The 27289-nt window shown below is 36.8% G+C and overlaps 1 protein-coding gene across 1 annotated transcript; it reads right to left on the bottom strand.

Moving 5' to 3' along the window:
• Positions 1 to 890: 890 nt before the first annotated feature.
• Positions 891 to 25261, bottom strand: wdr62 (WD repeat domain 62). The gene is made up of 31 exons (XM_022685459.2): positions 24253 to 25261; positions 21615 to 21706; positions 21449 to 21511; positions 21262 to 21319; positions 19874 to 20044; positions 19566 to 19703; positions 18761 to 18943; positions 17787 to 17947; positions 16762 to 16951; positions 16355 to 16504; positions 16077 to 16237; positions 15465 to 15556; positions 14585 to 14710; positions 14421 to 14491; positions 14167 to 14288; positions 13752 to 13827; positions 13214 to 13325; positions 13055 to 13118; positions 12773 to 12898; positions 11949 to 12064; positions 11774 to 11835; positions 11395 to 11682; positions 8574 to 8692; positions 8290 to 8411; positions 7329 to 7451; positions 7121 to 7232; positions 5925 to 6027; positions 5753 to 5828; positions 3942 to 4712; positions 3164 to 3249; positions 891 to 1872 (listed from the first exon to the last, which is right to left on the bottom strand). Exons 1-31 carry the CDS (start codon positions 24382 to 24384, stop codon positions 1624 to 1626), a joined length of 4515 nt encoding a protein of 1504 aa, XP_022541180.2. The 5' UTR covers positions 24385 to 25261; the 3' UTR covers positions 891 to 1623.
• Positions 25262 to 27289: the final 2028 nt, after the last annotated feature.

Raw genomic sequence — 27289 nt, 5'->3', positions numbered from 1 at the left:
AGTGTAGTGCTGTAGGAGCTGTTCCACACCACACTGCTGCTGTACATTGACCCATCTTAAAATTACAGATTAACAACATTAAAAGCTCACTTCTCAAATAAACTGCCACACGTATGGCAAGGTCAGCACTTTTACACTCTCTCAAACACACACACACACACACACACACACACAACAAAGCAGGGACTATAGCAAGGACATGGCACTTCCACAAAGACCAATTAAATCTAATAGAAAGCTTTAAGAAGAAGAAGAAGGAAAAAAAGGACTGAAAAGTATATTAAGCATTTATGATCAAAATTATGTTGAATTGTGCATTTTACAGCTTAGAAACCCTTCATACACAAGGGTCCTGGTCAACAGAGTAAAGGTACTAACAGTAGCAGTACATTAGTGGACCAAGAATCTATTTGACCGTAGCCTCACTGAAACAAAATAAGCTAAGCTAAAATCCTTCCACAAGTAACAAAGAGTAAATGTTGAGTTTAAAACTAAAATAGCAAAAAAAAAAAACTTCTGAAATTTTTGAAAATTGTCTGCTCCCTGGTATGTCAGAACACTAGCTCTTTTTAACATGACATCTTATTAAAGCATATAAATTGTTTAACAGTTTGCAGCAGACTTTAAATACAAAATAAATGCTTCTAAAATAGCTGGTCTTTTCTCAAACGCTAACCCAACACTCCAGCATTTCTAAAATCAAGCATCCAGGATGTTTAGGATTTGCCACTTAGCAACTTAATTTGTTAAAGTAAAGGACAAAGGGCTACAAAAAAACTTTCCACATATTTAAAACGCTTTCAGGGGATAAACTAAATAACAGAAAATAAAAAAATAAATGGCAAAAACCTCTCATCAATGCTCTCCCAAAAAGCATGACCATACACAGATTCTTGAAAAATATTTATTTGAAAAACAAAACAGGTTAAAATGCATTTACAAGCTTGTACAAGGTAAAAAGCCGAGAGTGGACAAAGCCAAAGCATGGGCATGAGTAACTTGCCATGTCCATTACACAACGTACACAAAGTGAAAACTCAACAGGAATAGTGCAACACAGTCGTCCTGAGGGTCGACACAAAGCAAAAACAGGTGGTTGTGATTGGGTGACACTGGTGTTATCACAGTTTAAACTGTGATGGTAAACTAAGTCAAAAACTAAAAACAGCAACACCAAACTCATGACAACTAACTCTAAAACACAAATACGGGTAATACTGAATTTCATAAAATTACGATTTTCTTTTAAAGAAAGAGAGTCAAACTCTTTTGAAAAGACCAAAGTTTGACAGTAAGCACAGTGTCCCGGTCTGAACCTAATAGCCACACACCAAAAAAAAAACAAAAAAAACATGGAGGGTTATGTAAAAAAAAAATAGGTTTAAAATAGGTATTAAAATAGTAAACAATCACATATGATTATTAATGTTTAGTAATAAATCACTGTGTGGTAATAAATTATCATGCGGGCTGAAACGCTAAGGACTTTTGAAATGAAATACTGAACACACTTGAAATAATTTCAAACAGTGATTTGGCACTGTAATATGAAAAAAAAAAAATTGTTTCAATGGTAAATACATTTTCAGAAACACTCTTATCACAACCAAGATTTGTGTGATTTCAGTCAGTCTTCTTCTCTGCCATGCGTGACAGAAGCATCTCAGAGTACTTTTCCAGCAAGGCCATGGCCCGCTCGTCCCTCAGCTGCCGGCTGGGGGAATCTTCAGGAGGTTTGCAAGATGTCTGAGAGGCAGAACAGGGGTTCTGGGGGCACACAACATCCAGGTCTTGCTGAATCCCAGTAAAGGCCTCCTGCAGGATGCACTTCATCTGCACCTGCGGCTCTGAGAGCTCACTGGTGGACTGAAGCTATAAGGAAAGGAAGAAGAAAAGACAGGCAGACAATGTAGCTGCTTATGAATCAAGGAACTAAACAAATGAGTAATACATTATTCTGCACACTCACACAAAACCTTGCGGTTTTGACCAGTGCTCCAGAATCCCTTTTGGCGTGGGCAGACACAGAAGTAAACATGGAAACTTTGTTCATTTCTCTAATCCTGTGACTTTTGTCTTTTGTCACTGTAGTTTAATACCATGAAGCAAGTTTCCAAACGTGGCACTGCAGATGCCAAATCATCATTAGAAAGAAAGAAAGCATGGAAAAAATGAGGCATACTGACTAACAGCTGACAAAAGGTCTACATTTGAACAGACTGTGATGTTAGAGTCTGCTGTTCTATAAAAGTTGAGGCCAAGTCAAGAGGAAGCTAGAGGAAGGAACTGCTTTGTAATAATGACAGTTACTCATCGTTTTTTTTTCTCTCTTTTTAACAAGCAGCTTACAGAATCAAGATATGCTTATGTTGTTTTAAACAATGACTGTAGAAAAAAAATGAAACCCAGCATCCCCTTCCTTTCTGCTCTATACAACTGAAATCAAAAATGAGACTAGAGATGGAGACAGACTCACTAACACATGTGGTAGACCCATCTCTTTCTCCCAGACCAAGCTAACAGTGCAGAAGCAACTTTCCCATATACACAGACATGCCAAAATTCAAGGGACATGGAACTAGTTTTGCGTCTCATTATTTATGCTGTGTCCCATAAGAGCTAAAGAATGTGGAACTCTGCTGTACTGAATTTTTCTGCCAAAGTTACTCGTCTGTTTGCGCAGACAATTCTAGCCTAACGACAGCAGTCACGATAATTACTACCCACTGCGCTGTCCACTGTAAGTGGTATTGCCTTCTATTGAGGAATTTATAAACAGAATTTATAAACATCCATCTGGCACCCAGTATTAGTCCTCACTCAAAATTTGGTAATTCACAGTGCTAGAATGCCATTTCACTCACAAGATAACATCTCACAACTTCTATAAGTGAATGCATTCCCAAGCTGTCCCTGAGGTAATACATTTTATTCAGTTGACACACTACTATACCATACCATACTGGCACGGTCAGTATAACTTTTGTTTTTACTTTTATTTTATGCTACATAACACTGATATAAACATAAACTGATAACTGATGAGAAATACTTTTCATATTAAAAAAAAAAAAAAAAAACATACATCAATCGTGTACTCTCACAAACAATTTAATTCAATAAAAAAAGGAGAATAGGAAGGAAAAAAGGTGTTTAAACTTACCTTGCAGTAAAAGCCAACTGCTTTCTGCATGGTGTCCTGAAGCTTTCTCACAATCTCCTTACATGTCTGCACACTCATTGTCTCATCTAAAAGAGGGGGACAGATATGTTTATGGTGAAGAGTGTGACTGAAGATAACCATACCCTCACACTCTTATTCTTAATTAGTTTATATATTATACATTCATATTCATATACACTATACGTTCATATTCAACGTTTTTAGAGTTCAGAAATCAATATTTGGTTGAATAACCCTGGTTTTTAAATCACAGTTTTCATGAATCTTGGCATGTTCTCCTCCACCAGTCTTGCACAATGCTTTTGGATAACTTGTCACTTTAAGATCATCCATCTTCCTCTTGGTTATATTCCAGAGGTTTTCAATTTGATAAAATCAAAGAAACTCATCCAGAGCTGTATAATATTGTTCTCTTTTTAACTGTCACAGTGACAAGGCTTTGGAGGTTTTTTGTACTTTTTCATTGATCGAAAAGGTCAGAGTGTTTTCATCAACAACATGTGCTGTGAGAAGAATGTGACCATGAGTGGCAGAGAAGCTTCACTGCTGTTCTGGGACCAACCCACTTCCATTTGCCCCAACAACAAAAAAGAAACTACTACAGTTTATCCCTCATTTATAAATCATGCTTGCCCTGTTGTACAAATCTGTACTAAAAAATAATTAAATCTAAAACTTTATATATAAAAGTCAAGTTAATAGTCAAAAGACCCACAAGATTCCTGCTTCATATTAAGAGTACAATAGAGAGCAATACCAGAGTCTACAGGCGTTGCTCCCTCTGATGTGGCCTTTAATGGGGTTGATTTGGTCTTGGTGCACATAGACAGTGATTGTGCATTTCCAAAGCTCTTCCTTGGTGCTGCAAGAGGACTGCCTTTTGCTGGAGACGTCACAGGTCCAGATGTGAGCCTGCTGGAGGACTTTGGTGTCAGACTCTCCTCAATACTATTGATCCGCCTTCGACTGTTTTTTCCAAGCGACCGCATCTCTGTCGGACTCACCAAAGCCTGTCTACAAAGAGGGTCAATATGCTCCACTTGACTCCTGAGAGATTTTAGCGAAGCAGGTGGCAGGCTGACACAGCCAGGTCCAGATAGGTCCAAGTGGAGCGCCGCCCGGGCACTGTGATTACCAAGAGCAGGGGGTGCTGGAGGAGGAGCTGGCTTTTCAGGCATGGGAGAAAGCCCCTTAGAGGAACAAGTGCGTGGAGGTGGAGGAAGGTTCTCCTTACAGTCAAGATTCACACTGAGGTCTTGGTTAGACAAAGAGACATTCCTGAGCACCTCAGCTCCACGGTGATTCTCATTCACTGGGCATACGTTGAGGTTCTCATCCATGAAGCTTCTTTTGGCACAGGAACTGGCAATAGGAGCCGAGTCACTTAGGCTGGAAAATTTTGTGGTACCCATACTGAAAGAGACCGATTTTGCAGATGTGAGGCTGGTATGTTTGGCCTCAAAAATGCTTGGATTGCTGGTGGCATTTTGGACAGTCGCTTGAGAAACTGCTGCCTTTTCGGTCATATCTGTAAACAACAAAAACAATTGTAAGTGACAAAATGACAGAGTTACCAGACATGTACCTGGCAATGACAACTGCATGCATATACTTATAAAAAAAAAAAATAATAATAGGTGCACCTATTCCACAGGAAGACAGAAGATGAGAAGGAGCAGTAGTCTGACCATACCATAACAAACGTGCAAAAAAAGTGCAATAATATTGTGCAATATCTTTTCCACTGGAATTTTTGTATTGTTCTTTTTTACTTCACTTTATTTTCTGTTTGTAGTGTAATTCATCCATCCATGTTCCACATTTAGCTTTTGCATGTGCCTTTACCCCTTAACAGATCAGGATTTTAGTCAATTGTCTGCCTGACATTACACCACTAAATCTTGCATTACATTAAAAGCATGTAATAGCAGATTTACTTGAATATTTTAAAATATTTTCTAATGTAAAAATATAATGAATAAAATCATAAAATCGGCTCTTTCCTAAACTTAATTTTAAAAATCAATATTTCCCTGAATACAATCTAAAATTATTAAGTGGAATAGAGATTGAACAGACAGCTTCTCTAGGTCTCCTGTAGGAGATTTCGAAGCCCTCAAATTTTCATAATGGGTTTTGGATCACCTACACCTGTAGCCTGTATATGGGACAACAAATTGATACAACTATTTTTTTAAAGGATGAATATTAATAAACAAAGATCCCTTTGGCGGAGAGGAGGAAAAAAAAACACACACAATAAGATAAACCCTTAAACCAGGCAGAACCAAACAAACCGATGTGCTACCAATCAAGCAATCCCCATGTGAAATTCTCAATTCCCACAAGTGTATGATTATAGAAGATATTTAAATCATCTTGCTTTTTCTTGCACCCTTTTACACAAACCTCCAGAAAAGTTTTTGCAGCAGAGGCTGTGATGAGTTTTCCTCACAGCTAAAGATAAAGTGTTGAGCAGATTAAATTTTACTCTTTGATTTTTAATTATCCTGCCATACATTTTTTTTGGACATTGATTTAACAAACATTTTAAGACATGGATCTTACCACTTTTCTGTTTCTTCTGTTCATCATTTTTTGTGGTATTGGGTCCACAAGCCTCTGTGATCAGCATGGAATTGTCCTTGGAAACAGAAAACAGATGCAGATTGAAGAGGATATATACGTTATCCAATAAGTTAGTCAAGATGAACTCTAAACATCACTGCCTCTGCATTACCTTGGTTAGATTGTGGCTCGCAGAGCTAATGTTAGACTCGTCTGGGATGCTGGGCAAGCAAGCCCCGGGCCGGTACGCAGCACCACTTCCTACTCCTGCACCACTGGTAGAGTAAGAAGACAAAAATATGTTTCATTTCACAGTCCTGCATTGCAAGAGTCAAGAGTCAATTACCTCACACTTCCCCTGAGCTTTCTAGCTTTCTTACAGATTTAATCAGAACTGCAATACATTTTCAGCTGACTTTTAAGAACTGTGCGCCACCCCTTCTACATGTTATCAGCCCAACATTTAGATAACATTTTCCTTTTCTTCCCCCTTAAATCAAAATCATCATCATCATCATCGTAGTTCAGTTAAGCCATTTAATATGTGGAGTTAGTAAGTACTGCAACTTACAGGCTACTGAAACTGGAAGTGAGAACACAACAGTACACTGATAGTAATATTTGAAACCCTCCACAAAGCTTTCTGCTTTCTGAGGATGAGTAGAAGGGGCATAAGGCATAATGAGTTTCCAACACATATCTTTAATAAAAAACAGGGGTATTGTGTGTGTATAATTGTTTTATTTTGAGTTTCTTTGATTTTACCAAAATGAAAACCTCTGGAATATAATCAAAACAATCAGTATGACCAAGATGGATCACAAAGCATCAAACCAAGCTGAACTGCTTGAATTTTTGCACCAGGAGTGGCATAAAGTTATCCAAAAGCAGTGTATAAGACTGGTGGAGGACAATATGCCATTATGCATTAAAACTGGGATTAAAAACCAGGGTAATTCCACCAAATACTGATTTCTGTACTCTTAAAACTTTGAGTATATACTTGTTTTCTTTGCATTATTTGAGGTCTAAAAAAAAGCTCTGCATCTTTTTTATTATTTTTCATTTTCTGCAAACAAATGCTCTAAATGAAAATATTGTTTTTGGAATTTGGGAGAAATGTTGTCCATAGTTGTCCAAAAAACTTAAAAAAGAAATGTTAATTTTACTCAAACATATACCTATAAATAGCACTTAAGTAGTCTCTTAATTTTTTTCCAGAGCTGTATGATTTAATTTTAATAATGATTTTTTTTGTACATTTACTCTGCCCCAGAAACAGCTCAAAAATACCACTACTGCCATAACATTCATTTCGATGACTAGTGAATGTAAATTTCCAACCACAACTGCGTGCTGTAGACTGACCGAATGCGGCTTTGGAAGCGCGAGAGGAAGCGAGAAGAGAGGCTTAGACGAGGGTTTAGGAAGTTGCTCTCACTGGTAGGCTGTAGAGTCCGCAGGTCTGTGTTAAACTTTTCTGAAAGACATTTAGAAAAAGGTTCTGAAAAGGTTATAAATCCCAGTTCTTCTAAAAAAAATTCAAAAGAAAAACAGAACAGAAGGTGTGTTTTACCGTTAGCAGCCACAGCTAGAGTGTCAAAGTGCTGATGTAATAGATTTGCAGGCTCTTCATCCTCCTCTTCCTCCACTCCAGAACTACCCATAGAGCTCGCCTGACTGAGCGAGTCAGTGTCCTCTGAAATGCAAAACATGGTGAAACTATATATATATATATATATATATATATATATATATATATATATATATATATATATATATATTTTTTTTTTTTTTTTTACATAAAACTTTCAAAATACTAATTTATTATTAACAATGCTCTCTGAATACTTGAGGCACAATTTATACAAAAAAAAAAAAAAAAAAAACACATATATACCCACATATCATTATTGATTTACCTCATTTGTCTATATGTAGCTTTAGTTATTAAAAAAAAAAAATAAATAAAAAAAAATAATATATATATATATATATATATATATATATATATATATATATATATATATATATATATATATATATATATATTTTTTTTTTTTTTTAATCTGGTCAATTATGTGTTTGGTACAAAGCTGAAGTAAAAAAAAAAATATCTGCAAACATTTACGTGAGAGAAACACATGCAAGGCAGTGAGAAAATAACTATTCTCCTTATTTTGTATAAAAGATTGAAGATAATTGTATAGTAAGTTCCTTACATATTCGTCAAATGTTTTATTGTGATAAGAGTGGATCTCCCATTACAATTTGAAAAAAGATAATGCGTAAAAATGTAAATTCTGTTCTATTAATGGCTTTAATAGTTTAACAATAAGAGTTAACTGATCAAGACCAAATATTTCCTACTTGAAATGTACCCACAATCCTGGAATGGGTCCCTTAAACTTATAAAATAAATATTTTTTAAAGGCCTTACATAATTCCTATTTATTTACCTAAATGATGTGAAATATATAAAATACATACAATTGTGCAGAATTTATCTCTTCACAAATATTGCTAATAAAACTCACGGTCATGGGCCTGGTCGCTGTGCACCTGGTCACTCTCAGCTGAGCATGCACTGTCTGCACTCAGCTCCTCTTCTTCCTGATCCGTTTCCACAGCCTCACAAAGTCCCTTCACATCAAACTCCCTACAGCGATAAAAGCACAGAACTTTTCACTCAAGTGTCTGGTGTTTTTATACCAAGTCATTTTGGATCATATTTTGATAAACCTGAGCTTTTTTGTAAAAGTTACAAAAAGTTAATGACTTAATAAATATTAAAAGGATTTCATAGTTTTAAGCAGCTTACCCGGCAGCAGTGGAGAGAGCAGTGCTGTTGGCTGGATAGAGGATATAGTCGTTGTTTTCTGAAGAGCTGAGCAACTGCAAATCTGTTTCCTGAAGCACAGAACTGAACTGTTCAGACACCTAGAGTAAACACAAACACACAGTAAGTTTACTTAATTAAGCTTCCAAACAAAGCATACACAATACCATACTTTGCCTCACATCAAGTGACCTGGCTCCAGACCCTTGAGATCGGCCGAAACGACCACATACGTGTTTTTCTCAGATGTCCCCTGAGAAAATTACAGGCTGAATTGGCTACTGTTATTTGCTGAACTCTGAGGTCCTCCAGTAATTTTAGTCTCATCCGGAAGCACAAAATATTCTACGCTTCTACCCAGTGATGAAACTCTTGCATCCGGACTGTAATTGAAAAAAACAGGAGGACCAGTGAGTTTTTTTTTTTTTTTTTTTCAGTCACATGACCTCACGTTCAGTAGCTCCTCCATTTCCACTCACTGTTGGGTTTACTTTCATCTCTGTGAAAACACACCCAAAGTGTAAATGGTGCGTGGCAGTGGACAAATAGCTATTTTACTAAACGCAAGATGTTGAAACTCAGGCATGTTGTTCCGGTTGGGACTAAAATTACCGGAGTACCACGAAGTTTAGAGAAAAAGAGTTGTCGGAGGTTGTCTGGGGAAGAGCAGCTTAGCCGTTGAGAGTCTGATGTTAAGTGAAGTTTTAGGGTTAACTTTACCTAGCACTCAGTGCTATATCTTTACAACTAAGGCTGTATCTTTAAAAACATTTTGTTCCTTAAGTTTTAAAGCTATAAAATTGACTTTGGGGGGGAAAGCAGGTCACATTCTCTGCTGCAGTGTTGTTAGCCAATCAAAGGCAATATGTTTGCATGTATGAATATTCAAGAGGAAGAGCCAAAATGCTGAGACCTCTAATCCAGTGAAATAAAGCAAGGCTATACAGAGACCCCCGCTCATGTGACATTTATTCATACCAGAGAACACAAATAACACATTTTAAAATGAAGAAAATCAAACGATGGAATGACACCTTTAAAAAAAGTTTGTTCACAAACTTTCCATTTCTAGTTACTGAATGTATTCCAGGTTCACACAATGCTCTCTGTTGAAGAATGCTTAATGTCTTCACAACTTTCAAAATTGAATATGACGTTCATTTGGCACCCACTTTCATTTCATCACATTCATTTCACTGCTTAGGAAAAATCCATCCCATTAGAAATTAAGATTCTGATTGGTTCGGTCGCCAAATATGTCTGTGGATTGTAGTTCTGCTGTGGAGTTTGACTGTCTGTCTGCTCACGCCTACAGGCCAGTGTCAGGGCAGTTTCAAAAGTGTATTACAGGAAAGTGGATTTATTTTAATAAGTGGAAAAACTCAATTAAAAAAGTCCCAGTTGAGGATTCAGACTCTAAATTTAATTCACAGGCCAGATTAAACCTTTCAAAAAGGCCAGTTCCACCCCGCAGGCTATATGTTTGACACTCCTTGTCATAGCAGAGGAAGAGGTGGAATTATTTCACACTCAAACGGAGGGCATATTTTGTACAGTACATATTCTCTGTAGGTTAACTAGAAAATATGCAGAAAAAATATGCACAAACATCTAAAATAGTGCATCCTATCAAAATCTATTGCTACATATTGTATTATATTACAGCGGATAACTGTGTACCACATTAGATCATATTGGACAGTAGTGTAAACTTGTTAGCTTGTGTCTAGAGAGGACCATGCGCAAGGTGCACTACGGTGGTCCTTGCTATCTTACACCCAGCCAACAGTCTATTTTCATACCTTGAACCTACACCATTAAAATAGCATCTGTGCTTGAGAATATATCTACACTGATAGGCGTGGTGGTCTGTAAGTGCGGTGTGTTCAGGTAAATTTCTGGTGGGTTGCAATCTTGGCAGCAGAAAACACAGGTGTGCAACTGACTGAAATAATCCTAGACAACAATCAATCGTCAGAGTCCAAAATCCCATGTGCAACTGGCTCTTAAAGGGAATGGCAATTGACACATTGATTGGTTTATTTCATGTTGCCCCCAAAACACACCAATGATTATATATCTTTTGTGCGTTTCAAGCCATGTAAGGTGTACTTTTCCTGAAGTTATGACAGCAAAGACACACTGATGCCCTAAATCAAGCTGTGCGCTATGCGGTTGATGGCTCGCCTATAGATCGCTAATATAGGGCATCAAAACAAAACCATTAAGCATTTTTAGTGGATTTATCAAAACACATTAAATGAAGACCCTACCATTTCACATCAAACCTAACTCTTAATTCTGTGAATTGTTAAATCAATAAAAACAAGTACCGTATAAGGCACACTTAAAATCCTTTAATTTTTCCAAAAATCGACAGTGTGCCTTATAATCCGGTGCACCTTATGTATGAATTTTACCAGTCAGGTTGTAAGGAGCAGTAAAGCCAATCCACTAAAGTGCAGAGTTATACACCTTCGTGCTGGAGAAATTCGGGAATCTAAGCTTACTGTAAATAAACAGAAGCACTTTACTCACCCAAATAAACTTTTTTTTTTTAAGAGAGTTTTTAAAACTAAGTATTTTTTTAGAACACTTTTGTTTACTTATCTTAGCTTTACTTAACGTAGTTAGCTACCCCCCACCACTCTCCAGTCCGAGACCTGCTGAATTAGAAGTTCCTTGTAGTGTCTCTTAAAATGCGCCTTTTGTGTGAAAATAGACGTTCATTAATAGTGTGCCTTCTAATCCGGTGCGCCTTACAAAGCAGTATTTCCTACTTAAATATTATTGCCTTACTAACCTGCTCAATATCATCAGGCTCTTCAACATCACCCTCTTCTTCTTCTTCACCTAGAAGACTGTCCAGACTCTGAGGATGAAAGTCTACATCTTCATGTTCTTCACAGTCATACTCATCTTCCTCCTCTGCTCTACTGGGAGTGTGGGAGAGAGGCAGCTGAAGGCTCCACTTCTCTAACAGTGACCGAACAGCCAGTGGATCAGCACGCAAAGCCCAGCGCCCCTGTGGCTGGTACTGAGTGACACTAGGTCCAGTGGGATTGGTACTGCTGCTGCTAACTCCAGCACCCTGCATACACAGAGACACAGAGGGAATGTTGGAAGTGGAAGATACATGTTGTAATATTGTTTTTGTCGAAAAAGGCAAATCAGACACATACCAGTCTGCGGGCCCACATGGGCAGACGGCCATTGGACTGTAGCATCATAAGATCTAGACTCTCTAAAAGAGGCACACATTTGTAATTAAATCAAGTTGTCTTCCATATCATCCCCCTTCAGTATCAAATCACAGATTACTGCAGTAGTGTAAAAGCAATTTTCACATTAACTCACCTATACTGGTGTCCATCCTAGCTGGGGTCTGGGGATTACCCTCCACTGAGCTATCTTCATCTACTTCCTCTGTCTGGGCCAGCTCCACCCGGGGCACAGCAATGTAAGTCTCCCTCCTAAAAAAGGTACAAGACAAAATATGGTATTTATGAAGCTAATAATCTACATAATAATCAAATTATGTACTGATGTCCCATCACTTGTCGCATGTCGGTGTGTTTTTTCAATTGGGATAAAAAAAAATGGTTTGTTTTGGGTTTTGTGCCAAATGAGCAACATGTTGGCTATTTTATGGCATCAACAATGTTCACAACTTGAGCATCACAGGCTTAAATCAGTGTATTCATATGAAGAACTACCAGAAAATTAAGTATTTTAGCTGGTGGAATCTTTTCAAACAGTTCTTTCACATTTGTAACCCTATAAAAGTCATTTCTGGTGGTTAAAGTGCAGGGCAGTCTACTAAGAAAGTATCACAGAATTGGCAGGCTGGAGTCAGTTCGCCATCCAGGAGGTGTCGGTGGGTAAGAGCAGTATGTCCAATTCGGCACCTAGTCATGATTGTCTGATCTTGTCTATTAAGGAAGTCCATATTGCATTTAATATTATTGATTGGGGATATTTCATACAGTTTATTTTGTGGATTGCTGGACCATTCATCTTGCCATTTTCTTCTACAGTGAACTTCGACTAGATAGTAGGCATCCGTAATTGGTATATAGTTCCAAGCGAGTTCCTGGTTTCTTGCTTCCCTTGCTAAAATGTCTATTAAAAATAAAATAAAATAAATAAATAAAAATCACTAGTCTTTGTGTTAGGCGTACCTGATTACTTGGTCTTTGCTGGTGACCCTGTTCATGTTCCTCTGACCTGCTCTCCGCTTTCTCTCAGCAAGTCTCTTTTTCATGGAATTAGTCATCTGAGAGCACAGTCTCCACACAAACACACAGCTAACACACACACACACACACACAAACATTCATCATTGAAAAAAATATCAGAAATGCAACAAACACAACTTCATAAACTGGCAGCAATAATCACAGACACAGGTAAACACAGAGAAAAGCAGAGAGAAAACAAAAGCAAGTGAGTGAGAGGTATACCTGTCACCACACACAGTGATTAGGTGTCGGCAGTCCTGACTGAACTTCATACCAGTAACAATTTCTAAAGAACAAAAAAAAGAAAAGGATAATTCAGCAAAAAATAGAAATCTCCAAACAGCTCTGTAAAATCAGGTAAAATAAAATAACATAACTTACCAGAATGCCCAAATAATGTTGCCACACACTCCCCAGACTCATAATCAAAAATACAGATACTTTTGTCCGAGCAGCTGGTGGCCAAGAATGTCCCAGAAGGATCCAGCTGAACCTGAGGGAGGAAGTAACAATTATAAAGCTTTAAATGTTCTGATAGAGGTCAAGATTGTATTCAATAGTTTTGAAAAATATCTAACTGTTATAAATCTGTAAAGAAATATAAAGAAGAAATAAATAATAAACAACCAAATCCTCGCTGCAATATCTGTATTTGCAACTTCATAGGAGAAAGAAACACCCTTTTGAACTTTCAATATAAGTCAATGGAAAAAGATTTTATTCCAAGTCCTTTAAAAACATTTCAATCGGCTCACTGATAATGTCAATCATATAAAAACACTGTCAGATTCACAAATAGACATGCAAGGCATTTGTGCTACAACAAAGAAATACAAGTAAATTATTGTCTGTCTTCTGTAGATTTTTCACTGTAAAACCAACTGCATCCCCAGGTTCCCCACACACAACACAAACACACCTTGAGAAGAGTGCCGTCATCAGTTGCAGAACCTTTAAAGCATTTTTTCATCTTCCCACTCTTTACATTGTAAACCCTGGAAAACAGGCAAACATGAAATAAATTAAATGGTTTATGATGCAATGAATCTAATTATGACTGTTTAAACTACTTAGTTGTACGTTGAATTTCTGGTTTAAAGTAACAAAAAAGAAATATAAAACAGAATGAACAGATTAACAGATTATTTTGCATGTTTGATTCCATTTACATAAATATATTTTACACATTTTTCAAATCTGAATTGTAGTAAACAACCAAATTAAACCAATAAAGTGTAAGGTTTCATGATTCACTGAATTGTTTCCAGAAGATGCATAATTAAATCCAAACACTGCCAGGCCACAAAGCTACAGCCGTAACAAACAAACATTACCTAATGTTGCGGTCTTGGCAGGCAATAGCAGTGTGTGTGCTTGTGGCATCCAGGTCCATGTCATACAGCGTACTTTTCTCCACCACATGGTGAGATCTTGAGAAAGCTACGCTGTTCGAGGACTGCAAACATTCCCCCCCCCCCCCCCAAAAAAAAGAAGACGACAAAGAACACTTAGCAACACCATGCTTATTAAAAATCATTTTTAATATGACAAAATGACAATGCTAACCAGTACAATTTGGTGCACTGACCTTTTCAGCAGAGCGGAAGTAGATGCTCTTGTCAGCGCCGCAGCTCACCATGCACACCTTTGAACCCACACCTGTAACAATACAGGTCATTATTGCTGTTAGAAAGTGGCATTTCTCATAGATATGTCTGCAGAAAATACAATAAAGGATGTTTCCCAACTGACCTGTAAACTTCATGGCAGTGACAGATGCTGAATGATCATAAACAGTCTGTACTAGACTGTAATTACTCTCCATGTTGAAAATGTGGATGAGCCGATCACGACTGGCGGAGGCAAGCAGCTGAAACCCTGGCAGGGTAGATTTGAGCATCATTAGAAAAATTGTTCATGAAATTAAGGAGTATCAGAAAAAAACAATTAAGCTTGTACTGTATTAAATCAGACAGACAGTAACATTCAGCTAGGGCTGGGCTGGGAAGGGTCCGTTGGGTCAGGCAGTAATAAAAATGGTCACCTCATTAAGACATGCTGAGGCCTATGCACACACACACTCAAAGAAAAGAAAACTAGAAGTGTAGCTATATAAATCATTTACCATTTCAAAGTATAATTATTAAAGCTTCTGAAAAATATCTGCAGACTGCATCTCAAACACTCATTGTCTAAACACTGTTTTTCTGGACACTCACGAAGCCTAGCCATAGACTAAATTGCAGTGTCAGTACGGAAACCACTGGAAATTGTTTTCATCCGGGCTTAGACTCAAGCTGTGTCTGGGGGAAACTGACTCCAAATACAGTGTTGTAAAAAAAGGATTTGCCATTTATTTTTCATACTTTAAAATATATTTCAGATTATCAATGATAGTTTTAGATTAAAAATGATTAAATTTATTAAACCTGGCCCCATGTGATAAAGTAATGAAAAAGTAATGAAGAAAAAGACCCAAGGCAAAAATTACAGATGACCAAAAAGAACACAAAGCACCGTCTAACATTTGCCAACAAACATCCCAATCTTTATCCAGCTATCACACTCCTTTATCAAACTCCAAATCCAACTAGATTATTTTTCTACAAACTGAAAGGTAACACTACCTTACCAGTTTCAGCAGGAGAGAAGGCCAGACACAAGACCTCTGAGTCATGGGCCTCGATCTTCAGGACTTCATCCATGAACTGGAGGTCAAAAATCCTAAACAAAAAGAAAAAGATGTTTGTTGTCTTTCATGTGCAATTTTAATGTTGTGGTTGCTTTGTGTATGATTTGTGTATGAATAAAGTATTATGAAAAATATATGAAAAAGTTACAGACTTTAATCAAATCAAGATCTAAGAATTAAACCTTTTTTTTACAATGAAAACATAATAATAATAATAATAATAATAATAAATATTTTATTATACAGCACCTTTCCTAAAACTCCAAGAGCTTAACAACTCAGCCATAGACAGAAGGTATAGTGTATAAGTACAAGCATGCATACAAGCACTTACATGTAATACATAAAAGACACGTGCAAGTATAAAAAATAAATAAATAAATATATTTTAAAAACATGATGAGCAACATACAATAAAATAAGGCATCCAACTAAAAGTATATTAACAGCAATAAGCTTCCCTAAAGAGATGGGTTTTACGTAAAGATTTGAAAGAATTTAATTTTAAGTGTCATAAATGGGAGTATCAAAGTGTAGGTGTGCATTCCTAACCTTAGGTTCCCACTCCGATCTCCAGCTGCCAGGTGTTGCCCATCTGGGCTGATTCCCAACACTCGGATTCCAAATTTGCCATCCATGCTGCCCTCTCCTCTCTCAGCCAGAGCTTTTAGGTGCCCAGTGTCCTTATCCACATACACAATCCTCACCAGGTCCTTCAACACACAAACAAAAACAACTCTTACAAGCAGAGATGGGCACCAATCAGACACCTGGCACATAAAAGGACAAAGCAATCCAATTTTATAATAAATCCTAAACTGTGTACTTACCTGACTGTAGAGACTGTGGCGTAGGTCACTGTTCTGGTTGCGGCTCTGCTGAAATTCACTGTTCCAAAGGCGAATGGTGTTATCAGACGAGCAGGTGAGGAAAGAACCAGGCAACAGAGTCGCAGCTGAATTCTCCAACTCCGGGTAGGTCTGAAGAGTGTGTTTATATGAGGAAAGGTGTTCATCATAACAACTTGAGGAATTACTTGAGGAGTATATGCAATAATTTAACTGGATAAAAGACTGCTAAGCAAAATTCTAAAATGAACACAATCTCAAAAATCATTCAAGACAAACACAATGTCCCAACACTGCACATATGAAGTACTATAACCTGTAATGTATGATAAAGTATAAAAATGCAACATTTCTCTCACCACTGATACATGCAGTATAATAAAGCATACCTCAACACTCCAGACACAGCCGCTGTGATAGAGGGCAGAGTAGACCTTCCCCACATTGCTGATGTCATGCACATCCCACACATACACACTGTGGTCATTATATACACACGTCAAGTGGCCAGATACAGGGTCGTGTGTGAGAGCCAGAGTATCTGGATATTCAGCATCTGGCAGTGATTTGAACAGATGCCTGGAAGAGAGTAATCAGGGAAAAAAGGATCACTGGTAACACATAGCTGATTAAAAAAATATATATATAATTAACACAAATAGAACAATTGATATTGTAATTCATACTGCAAATGTCATTTAGAATGAAAGGCAATAAAATAATTATTTTCACAACTGTAGTTCGTTTCTATGGTCCGAATCAGTTGCTGAGTTTGTTTAGTTGGAAAGTTTTCTCTTGGAGCTGTTTGGTTTGGTTTTACACAGGCACAAAGTTAAGCACACCAAAATGCGCACTAACTAACCATGCAAGCATGTTGTCTGCTCTGATTGGTCAAAGCTCTCCGGCATGAGAGCAAGAAAGTAAATAAAGTGACAAAATTCTGTGTTCCAGCGTTTATATCTGTGCAGTGTGAAGCTGCTTTAACACTGAATGCTGCACTTTCAAACACAGTGTTTTCAACGAGACGTGCAGCGCAGATGTACATGTAGTAAACAATTTGCACAGCTGCGAGCAGTGAACGCAGCACATTAACCTGAGTGCGATTTTTTTTTTGTTTTCACACCTACTCAATGAACCGCACCAAGGGCGCGAACGAACCAGAGTCTGTTTTAACCGGAGCAAATAATAGTGCTGGTAACTCCAAGTACAGTGTGCTTCAGGAATGAGATTATTCTAGAATTATTATTTTATACCCCAACGATCAGAAACATAGGACATCTGAGATGCCCTTGAACTGAGAACTGTTTTGTGAAGACCACTTCCATATTATGATTTACAGTTATTTCTATAACCTATGTTTTGAATTAGGTGTTTTTTTATGTGCTGTTAAAACACTCAAAGGCAAACCTCTTACCCAGTTTGTATGCTTTGTGAGACATCCACTCCTAGACAGTGGGGTCTATGCAGAGTTGTGACATAGTGCAGATTTTGTGGGCTAAAAACCCGCACTGTGCCGTCTGCACATCCACAGAAAATGAAGGCTTCGCTTACTGACAGGCATCGTGCTGACGTCGTCTGCAACACACACATAATAAAAAAAAAAATCAACAGCAGGACACTTAAGATTTAATATAGAAGAATGTCACAGCATTATATTTTGAAATACATTTGATCTTTAGTTAACAGTCGGAAGACAGTTGTTCATTTTGTGTTGAGTTTAAAACCTGACAGCTAGATACCATTCTTTAATTCTTAGATCACAGTTTTGGGTCCATAAAAAGTTAACTCTTTCAGCATTTAATGGAGTTTTCATAAAAAATGTACAAACTGCATTATATAATCTCCTAGTTTATAATTGCACATTATATCACAATATACTTAATCAGAACTCTTACAGCATGCCCATATTCTTGCCAATACATAGCTCTACTCTCTACATACAGCACTGTACAGTTTTAATAAGATATACTGTAGGAACTGCCTAATTCCAAAACAGTTGCTAAAACCTGCAGCAGGCTAAAGCCCACTCTGACCTGTTGGATCTTTAATATTTTATCAATAATCCATTTTCCTGATTGTTCCTTGAGTGTTTGATAATTTAAGGCCAGATTAAATTATATATGTTTGCAGGTACTGCCACAACACAGTGATGTAAGCTCTTACTGGACCAGTTTGCTGGTCAGGAATAACCCTAGTCCAGGCTAAACCACTTTTTGAATGGCAATTTAATTTCACACTCAACAAAATAAATTCCATCACAAGATTTCAAATTCCTTTCCAGGACACCAACCAGAAATCTATAGCTAATGGTATATAACAAGGGCAGGGGGAAAAGAGATCGGTAATTACTGCTGATCTGATCACTCCAATCTCAGCACTGTGACTTACTTTGAGGTCGACCCATAAATCCAGCTGTCTGTTGCTGTTGAACTGGCACAGCAGACCTGTGTGGGTTATACAATATGTGCTGCTCGCCATGGTACCCCGACCACATGCCAAGTCACAGAATTCACTGTTTTGATGTTCTCCTAGCAACCCTGATCGACCAATCAGAGGCACCGTGCTGTTCACCTGGAAAAGCAAACCAATGTCACGCACAAATCAGCAGAAGCACTTAAATGGTGTCAGTACGCCTGTGTCTGTTTTCAGCAGCTGATATAAAGCAAATCACTGTTTACAAAAACTCAAAAAATCAAATTGGGGGAGTCTAGTATTATTTGCTTTTTTCATTCAACACTTCTACTATAAATCATTGTTTAATAAATCTTTAATCAGGGGAGCTGGTGGTGGAACTAAAGATAAAAATGAATTGTCCTGATACTTTTACTGTTTTTATGTTATAATGTGATCTGTAAAACAATAATTGGTCACTCAGTAAATACAGTACAGGGTTTGTACTTAAGGAATTCTCAAAATTAAAGGCTAATGCCAACTCAGAGCGGCAGCATTAAAAAAAAAAGCCTGTTTACTATGGTCACCAGCTTTTTACACTCCCAATTTATGGTTTTTCACTTGGGATGCAAATTTCCACACACATTAAAAGGATGTGAGAAAGAAGACTCAGTTCAAGAGCCTACAATTACTCAGCTGTCAGTGCTAATTTAAACTACCTGAGATAACACCCAGGCTTAATGAGAATATAATCTAGCTTGAGCAGTAAATTAAATCCTAACTGCAGGCTTTTAGTTCTTACCCTTCTCTCCTTAGAGGCATCCAAGTACCAGAACTTCACATGTCTGTTTCCTGCAGTAACAAAGTAGCTGCTGTCTTCAGAGAAGGAGACGGCCAGCACTCGACTCGACACTTTATTAGAGGCAATAACTGTTCCTCTCTACAATGAAGAGAAAATATATAATGTAAACATTTGGTTAAACAACACTTACAAGTGTAATTAGAATAATAAAAAAACAGACAGTTGCATTCATCAATGCAAATATTTTTTATAAAAAATATATATATGTATACAGCTTCTAATTTAGGTCAGTGTAATTCAAAACTCACCTTCCATTCCCACACACTGACAGTTCGGTCATGTTGGTACCCAACAGACACAATGTAGCTGCCAGTGGTTGAAAAAGCAACACAGGCCACGCCGTACTTGTGACACTGGACCTCTGCCACTTGTGTACGCTCTGCCACGTCCCACACCCTAACACACGGCATGTGTCCACTCTACAAATAAACACAGACACAAGAAAAGACCGAGACCTGATAAAAAAAATACTTTGGTGAGTACAACCAAATGGATAAGCTGTGGACTGTCAGTTTTTGAAGGCAAACAATTCCCCTTCAAACTTGAATATGAATACAATTAGTGTAATTTTCTTATTTATTACATAAATACTATATTGAAAACATGTATATTAGACTTCCATAAACTGCAATTACAAACCATTAGGGATGTAACAAAGCATTGTCATGCGATGTGAATTGTGGGAACATACAAGTCCAAGTTCCATATTCATGAGATATACGAATTGCAATGCAGACCAAAGAACCAGTGGGCGTAAGCAAATTACAGAATTACACAAGAGCCTTTTTCTGCTATGTGTCTGCTTTAGTAAACATTCACAAAAAACTATTGAAGTGCAGTAATCAATTATATTTCCTGTGTTACTGCCCACTTAGACAATGATAATTTCACTCTAGTTTGCCTGAATAAACAAGTGATTAATTAAGAAAAAAACAGCACAGTAGTTTGTTTTAAACAGTACAGGGAGCATTTATACAAGGTGCATTTTTTATTGTTTATACACTTAAGAAATTAAAAGAAGAATGCCTTTTAAATTTGTTCAAAATACTGTGACCCTGAATCTGTCTTAGACACATAAATATAACAAATGGACACCCCAGTCAAAACACTGTCAGGCTCTGTTCACTTTTAACTAGATATATCGGTGTCTTTTGGGGTCCACTCCATAGAAAATTGCCATTTTTGGTCACTGAAAACATAGTTTTGAGAATAGTTTTAAAATTCTGTTTGCAGTGTTTTAGTCGCATGGAGGTGGGCAAAACAGAGCTTTATTCGAATGCTGACGTCAACAATGCATGCATATTTCTGTCTGAATCCCAAAAACATATTTTCTCTTAATATAGTACTATGCATTCTACATGCATTATAAAATCGTAACATCCACATGTAGATAGAACTTAAGTTGAGATTTTGACGTACAAGTGAATGTGTATACTGTTTCCATGGCAAATATATATTTAAAATAAGTTTTCTAAAGGTACTTTTTGAAGTAACTTTAGATACAGCGCTACAATACAGCTCTGGCATAAAAGAAACATTAATTAAATGACGAAGTTGATACAGGCATGAGATCAGTCTTGTACGTATCAAAGGCAATTACCCCAGGCCCTTCATTTTTATATTTCCAGCTACTTACCTCACCAGTGACCAAATATTTTCCATTGTGGGAGAATGCCAAGGCGCTGAAGGTTTTTCTGTGTAATAAATACAGAGTAAAGCTGAGCTGATCCTCCTTCAGTCAGTCTTTTGCAAAGAATGAAAGCAGTAGAGATCTGTGATTTATAGCACCCAATTTACTGCCCAACATTTACAAGCTCATATACCTTGATGTATTGAAGATGTGTGTCTGCTTGTTTTTCTTTGGATTGAGGATGACAATCACACATCTGCAAATAAAAAGAAACTGCACTGTTTACGCAGAATGGGTCATTTGTTCCTGTCGTTAAATGTAAACAGCATGCAAGCAAAATTATGATGGTGTGATCCTACCCTGCAGGATATGCAACAGAGCCCGTATGAGGGTCACAGGCCAAGCCACTGCTGCTGGAGGTGGTGATGCCCAAGACCTTCTCAAGAACAACCTGCAATGACAAAAAGAAATCAATCAGTAGAGAACTTCAGTAGAGTTTGAAAAAAGCAGGTTTAGCTACGTATAGATTCCATAAAGCCTCAAGGGATCATTTTCTCAGTGGCAAAAATGCATAAGCTAGAGTGTTTTTTTTTACACTCTCTGGCATCCCAAAAGTTATTATGGGATAGCAGTTTGTAAACTGAGCATGAAGTGTTACCTGAAGAAATGCCTTGATAACGCCCCATCTTGTATAAATTGTGAGGTGTAATCCTGTGAGTAAAGCTAAACACTGGGCAGAGTGCTCATGGCAAGGCTATTTGAACTATTAGAGTTTGAAAACAACTTGATGGCGAGTGCCAGACAGACGGGACACTCCATTTTCAAAGTTAAGAGAGTGCATTAATGATTGTGAATGGCTCTACTGTCTCTGTCTCTACAAGGATTTTGTGTGAATAAGGTCAGGATGCTGAATGATGATCACCACATGACAACTTATCCACAATTCCCCAGCTTATCTCAAAGTATTCGATAGGGAACCACAGTGCTCTACAGTTTATCGCTGGAGGTTTATACCTCTCTAGCCCATGTCGAAGGGTGGCTATGGCTGTAACGGTGGGCACCCATAGCCACTACTAAATACCTAAGTATGCAAATATTTATTCAGTATTGTAATTATCTGCTGATGCTTGCACCTCTTGTGAATTTTTGTATTCATCAATCCACTGCCTTTTTATCTCTGGTTAGATTCTAATGCATATTGTTACATATTTATTAATATTTACCAAATACAGTGATCTGTGTATATTTGTAGATAGATTGTTCTTGTATATATTCTTGCATAGTTTATTGATATCATTTATTGTTAATTATATTTATTATATGTAGTTCATTTACTATTTTATTCCATGTCTGCAATATTAATATATAATGTAGAAAATAAATTAAATAAGCAAATAAAAAACTGTACTGATAAATAAACACTCTTTTATACTGTACAACCTGTATTATTGTTTTGTATTGCTGCGTTGTATTTTGCAACTGCTACTGGCTGCTAAATGTCCTTAAAGATCAATGAAATATCTATCTATATCTAGTTATAGTTATCTATCCATCAGTCTATCTAAATTATAGACTTGCACCTACTCAATGATATTTGTAATTCATCACATTTTATATTTTAGAGGTTAATATTTTAATATTGATTCCTGTACATTTGGAACATATTTCTACCAGTTAATCCAAAGAGATGCAGTTCCTAAGTCACATATACTGAACATCATGAGATAATCACAGCGTAGTGTGTAAATCTGTGTTTAATCATCTAACTTTATTTACAGAATGTAGGAGTGCTGAGTTAGTGCTGGAGATAAAACTTTTAATAGTGTATCTTCTACAGGTCTGTTCTATTCTGTTTTAACCATTATAACAATATTCACATGCTTTAATATATTGTTTTATTAGCCACATAACAAGTTCACCATTTCCAGAACAAAATGTTAAAATATAAAAGTTATGAAATATTATAATCTAATGGGTTATATTTAAAATCCTAATGTAATATTATGACATAGATACTATTTATTTATTGGAAGGAAAATAAGAACGAACATTGCTTTAGCATTATTCCCAACAAAAGTGAAAAAGTGACAAAAAAATCGGCTCACGCAAATAGTGACGTAAACAACGTCAACAACCAATAGGAGAGCTACGGGAAGCCGCAAGGCAAGAATTTATTTTACGTGACTTCTTACAACCGAATTGAAACAGAACACATTTTGCAGTTAATATGCCTTGTATGGTTCTTACTTTAATAAGTACAGTATTTTAAACACAGGTTTTCTGTTTAAAAGTCATTATATATAAAGTTATTTTATTTTGCACTGCTTTGTCTTATTGTGCAGTGATTCTTTGCTATGCAATGTTGTAGCAAAAATAAGGGGGTAAAAGGAGATTATAGGAGGAGTTGAACACAACATTTATTTTTATTAAAAATATCAAGGACTAACAGTGTGGGTCTCTGATAAATCACAGTATTGATAAACACATTATTTTATTATTTGTAACATATGTAATATTTATTGTATGTAAACTCATCCACAAGGAGCATGATGGAAACATCAGATAATAATCTCAGAAGAATCTAGTTGCTGTCTTGCAAACAGTGATCCCCAGTCTTCGCTAAATCTTAGTCTGTGAGTAAACAGTCTTTAGTTAGTTGTGAGACGGTGTTAGATTTTAGTCTGTTAAAAGTCTTTTTAGAGTCTTTTTAAGGTCGTGTAGTGTATAGACAGCACAAGCAGAGACCTGAGTAAGTTTTAAACCAGTAAAACTGAGTTAGGAGTTGCAGCTAGTGATTCAGGAATAGTGATTCATAGTTACAGGAATAAATTAGGGACTATTTCCCCAGCAGGAGAGCCCAGATAACAGGGCTGTAGACCGGGTGATCCGCCGCTGTGCTGTGGAGGGCGGACAACAACACCCAACACCCTTCTCCAAACTTTCCCTGGCCGGATTACACAGCGCCTTTACTGAGCGACAGCGAACAAAAGCACGTACCCGGCTCTGAGTTTCCCTCTTGTTGGTTTGTCGGCTGCTTCTTCGCACGTTTGTTGTCGCTGTCGCGCTGCTGCTGCTGGTAGATTTTTTGACGCGAGAGTTGAAAGAAGAGGAGTTTACTCCTTCCGCCATGGCGAAGACAAGACACGACAAAAGAAAAACAAACCGACCGCTGCACCTCCTTCCTTCTCCAGCTAGCGCAGTCCTCCAAACTGCTAACCTAACCTAACCTAACTAACCGCCTCTAAAAGAGTTACAGCTCACAAAGCTGAAGCTAAAGTCAGCCTGTTGATCATACAAACATCTCAGCGCTACTAAATCTGTAGCTAAAACACTGCCATTGCTCTGGTATGAGAAATAACAAGTCATTAAAACACTGTTTTAGCTAGCTAACGAACTTTAAAAGTAGCCTGGGTTAAGTTATCTACCGTTATTAACCTAGCTAACTTAAGTTAAGTTACTTGTCAAGACCTCATATCCCAACTCTGCCCGTTAGCTATCTTAGCGATTAATCTTAACTAGCTATATATAGTTAGCTAGCGTTAACTAACGTAACTATAACAGAACGTTCAATTACAAAGCCCGTAACAGAATGAAGAAAAAAAAAACAGAAACGCTGCAAATCGCTGCAACGTCTGGCGGTACGCAGTTTTAAACGCAGGGCCTGTCCCAATCCAACAAACCCCGATGCTCACTTCCCCTACTCCCTTGCTTTCACCTAATCCCAGACTAAGGACTAAGGAGGTCTGGCCGTTTATTTAGTTACACATATACTTTATTTATTCGTTTATGTACAAAATAACACCTGCACTCTCAAATAAGATAATAGCCACTAAACCCCCACTCCTCTGCCGAGACCCCTAACCCGCACTCTCTCTAGGGGAAGTGTATAGGGGAAGTGAAGGAAGGCTGGGCGCGCTGATGATCACTCTTCTTCATCTACTCCTCAAAACTTAAGGTCGATAATCGCCACCTGCTGGGCGGCGACACAAATATGGGACCATCATATTTTCCATCATATGTAGGTTACATCACATATGTGCAAAACATGAAAATGTATAGATAAACAAAAATAGTTTATAACTGATCCTCAATTTGTTCCAGAACTGTTTGTTCGAAACACACAAAATGTATGGTTAAAAAACAGCTTTATAAATTACCCCAATACATATTTTAAGTTTATTCAAAACATTTAATTCAAATATACCACAGCATTTAGTTCGGTACCAATTCATCTTTTACCAATATTAAAGCTAATTAAACATTGGAACATTAACTATGGTCTGATTCATAGCAAAAGGACCTTCATTGAATCAATATTGTTTATTTTCTATCGTTAATGCATTAAAACTATGTTAATATCCGACGTCAGAATTGATTTATTTGGACAACATCAATTTTACGTTGATTCAACATTGATTTAAAGTTATGGGTTTATATGTATTGTTTGTATTGAACTTTTTTTTTTACTTAATGATATTAAATGTGTATGTCTTTGTTTTCTATTCTTATATCTTATAGTAATGTGTTTTTGCAGTGTAGAGACCTATTAGACAATGTTAAACAAATATTGTAAAAAGGATGTTTTTACCATCATCAACTAAAAAAAATATGTTTATTCAATGTTCTTTGCTATCAGGGACTGCACTAAACAGATTTATTTGATTTTCGATTCTCTGATGTGTTAGTGCTTGTTTTGTCCAGCAGAGGCCGCTGCCCCAGCACAAGTTTTAAAGTGAGCAGATCTAGTGTGGTGATTGTACGTTGATTTAACATTCATTCAAAGTTATGGGTTTATATGTATTGTTTGGATTGAACTTTACTTAGTGATATTTTATCTTTTTCGCATTATATTCTTATATCTTACAGTACGGTGTTCTTGCAGTGTAAAAAGGGAACTATTAGGCAATGTTAAATAAAGATAGTTTAAAGGTTGTTGTTTTTTCTACCATCAACCTTAAAGATGTAATGCAATAAAAATACGTTTGTTCAATGTTCTTTGCTATCAGGGACTGCATTAAAAACTTTGATTCTTAGTTGGGATTATATGTCGTTTAAAGGCGGACACATGTACCTGAATCTGCTTAAAACACAAAAAACATTGTTAAAAATCTAATGAACGAATTATCTCATTAAATATTTCAACTTTATTCAAAAATGTAATTAAAAATACAAAATGCAGATTTAAATTCTAATTCTAAAATCTTCTACTTTAGTAGCGTAACACTTGATATTTGAAAAATCAAAAGGTTTCTCAGACACAAATTAGTTTAGTAAGTTAGTTAGTAGTCTTTTTGTCTGATTTGTTTAACGTATTAAATTGTTGAAATGTTCTCCTAAAAAGCTAGTTTTAGTGGCCGGAAAGAGATCTCTGATGTGTTAGTGCTTGTTTTGTCCAGCAGAGGCCGCTGCCCCAGCACAAGTTTTAAAGTGAGCAGATTCGGTGTGGAGATGATTCTGGAATTTACTGAAGATTAGAAAACTTGTTTTAATTCGATTAATTCTGTAAACGTGCATATACCTAACGACTGGATTAAAAAAACAGTATATTAACCCCAGTGGTGTCAAGTATTGAAGTACAAACACGTTGTTACTTTACTCAAGTAGCATTTTTGGTTATCTATACTTTACTGAAGTAATTCTTTTTTTTTTTTTTTTTTCAGAAGATTTTTTACTTCTACTTCTTACGTCTTTACACAATTATATGAACTTTCTACTGCTTACATTTTAAAAATAGCCTTGTAACTCCTATTTCATTTCAGCTTGTTTTTATTCTGGCTTCTCTCCATCCAGATAGAGTGAATTAAGCCCTGTCCTGACAGGATTTGTTTCTCAGGGGGACGTCTGTAAAAAAATAATTTATATAAATATACACTTTTACACAGTGATAAAACTCTCGCATCCAGACTGCAGTTGAAAAAAAAAAAACAGCAGAAACATGTGCACTATAGGTCTTCTGTGGTGCAGCCTAAGCTTTTGTTGTTAATTGCAATTTTTACCCTTACACAACTTTTACTATTATATTTTAAGTAGTTGT

Source organism: Astyanax mexicanus, chromosome 18 (assembly GCF_023375975.1).
Source record: "Astyanax mexicanus isolate ESR-SI-001 chromosome 18, AstMex3_surface, whole genome shotgun sequence".
NCBI lineage: Eukaryota > Metazoa > Chordata > Actinopteri > Characiformes > Acestrorhamphidae > Astyanax > Astyanax mexicanus.
This window is presented reverse-complemented; position numbering and strand designations above follow the sequence as displayed.

What these genes read in the sequence shown, in the direction of transcription:
- wdr62 (XM_022685459.2), bottom strand. Translation starts at nt 24,384, where the DNA reads ATGGCGGAAGGAGTAAACTCCTCTTCTTTCAACTCTCGCGTCAAAAAA. An exon ending in AGCAAAGACCAAGTAATCAG is followed by an intron (nt 12,065 to 12,772) that starts GTACGCCTAACA and finishes TACCTTTTTTAG; the next exon opens with GAGGGAGACTTACATTGCTG. An exon ending in TCTAGCTGTGGCTGCTAACG is followed by an intron (nt 7,233 to 7,328) that starts GTAAAACACACC and finishes AATGTCTTTCAG; the next exon opens with AAAAGTTTAACACAGACCTG.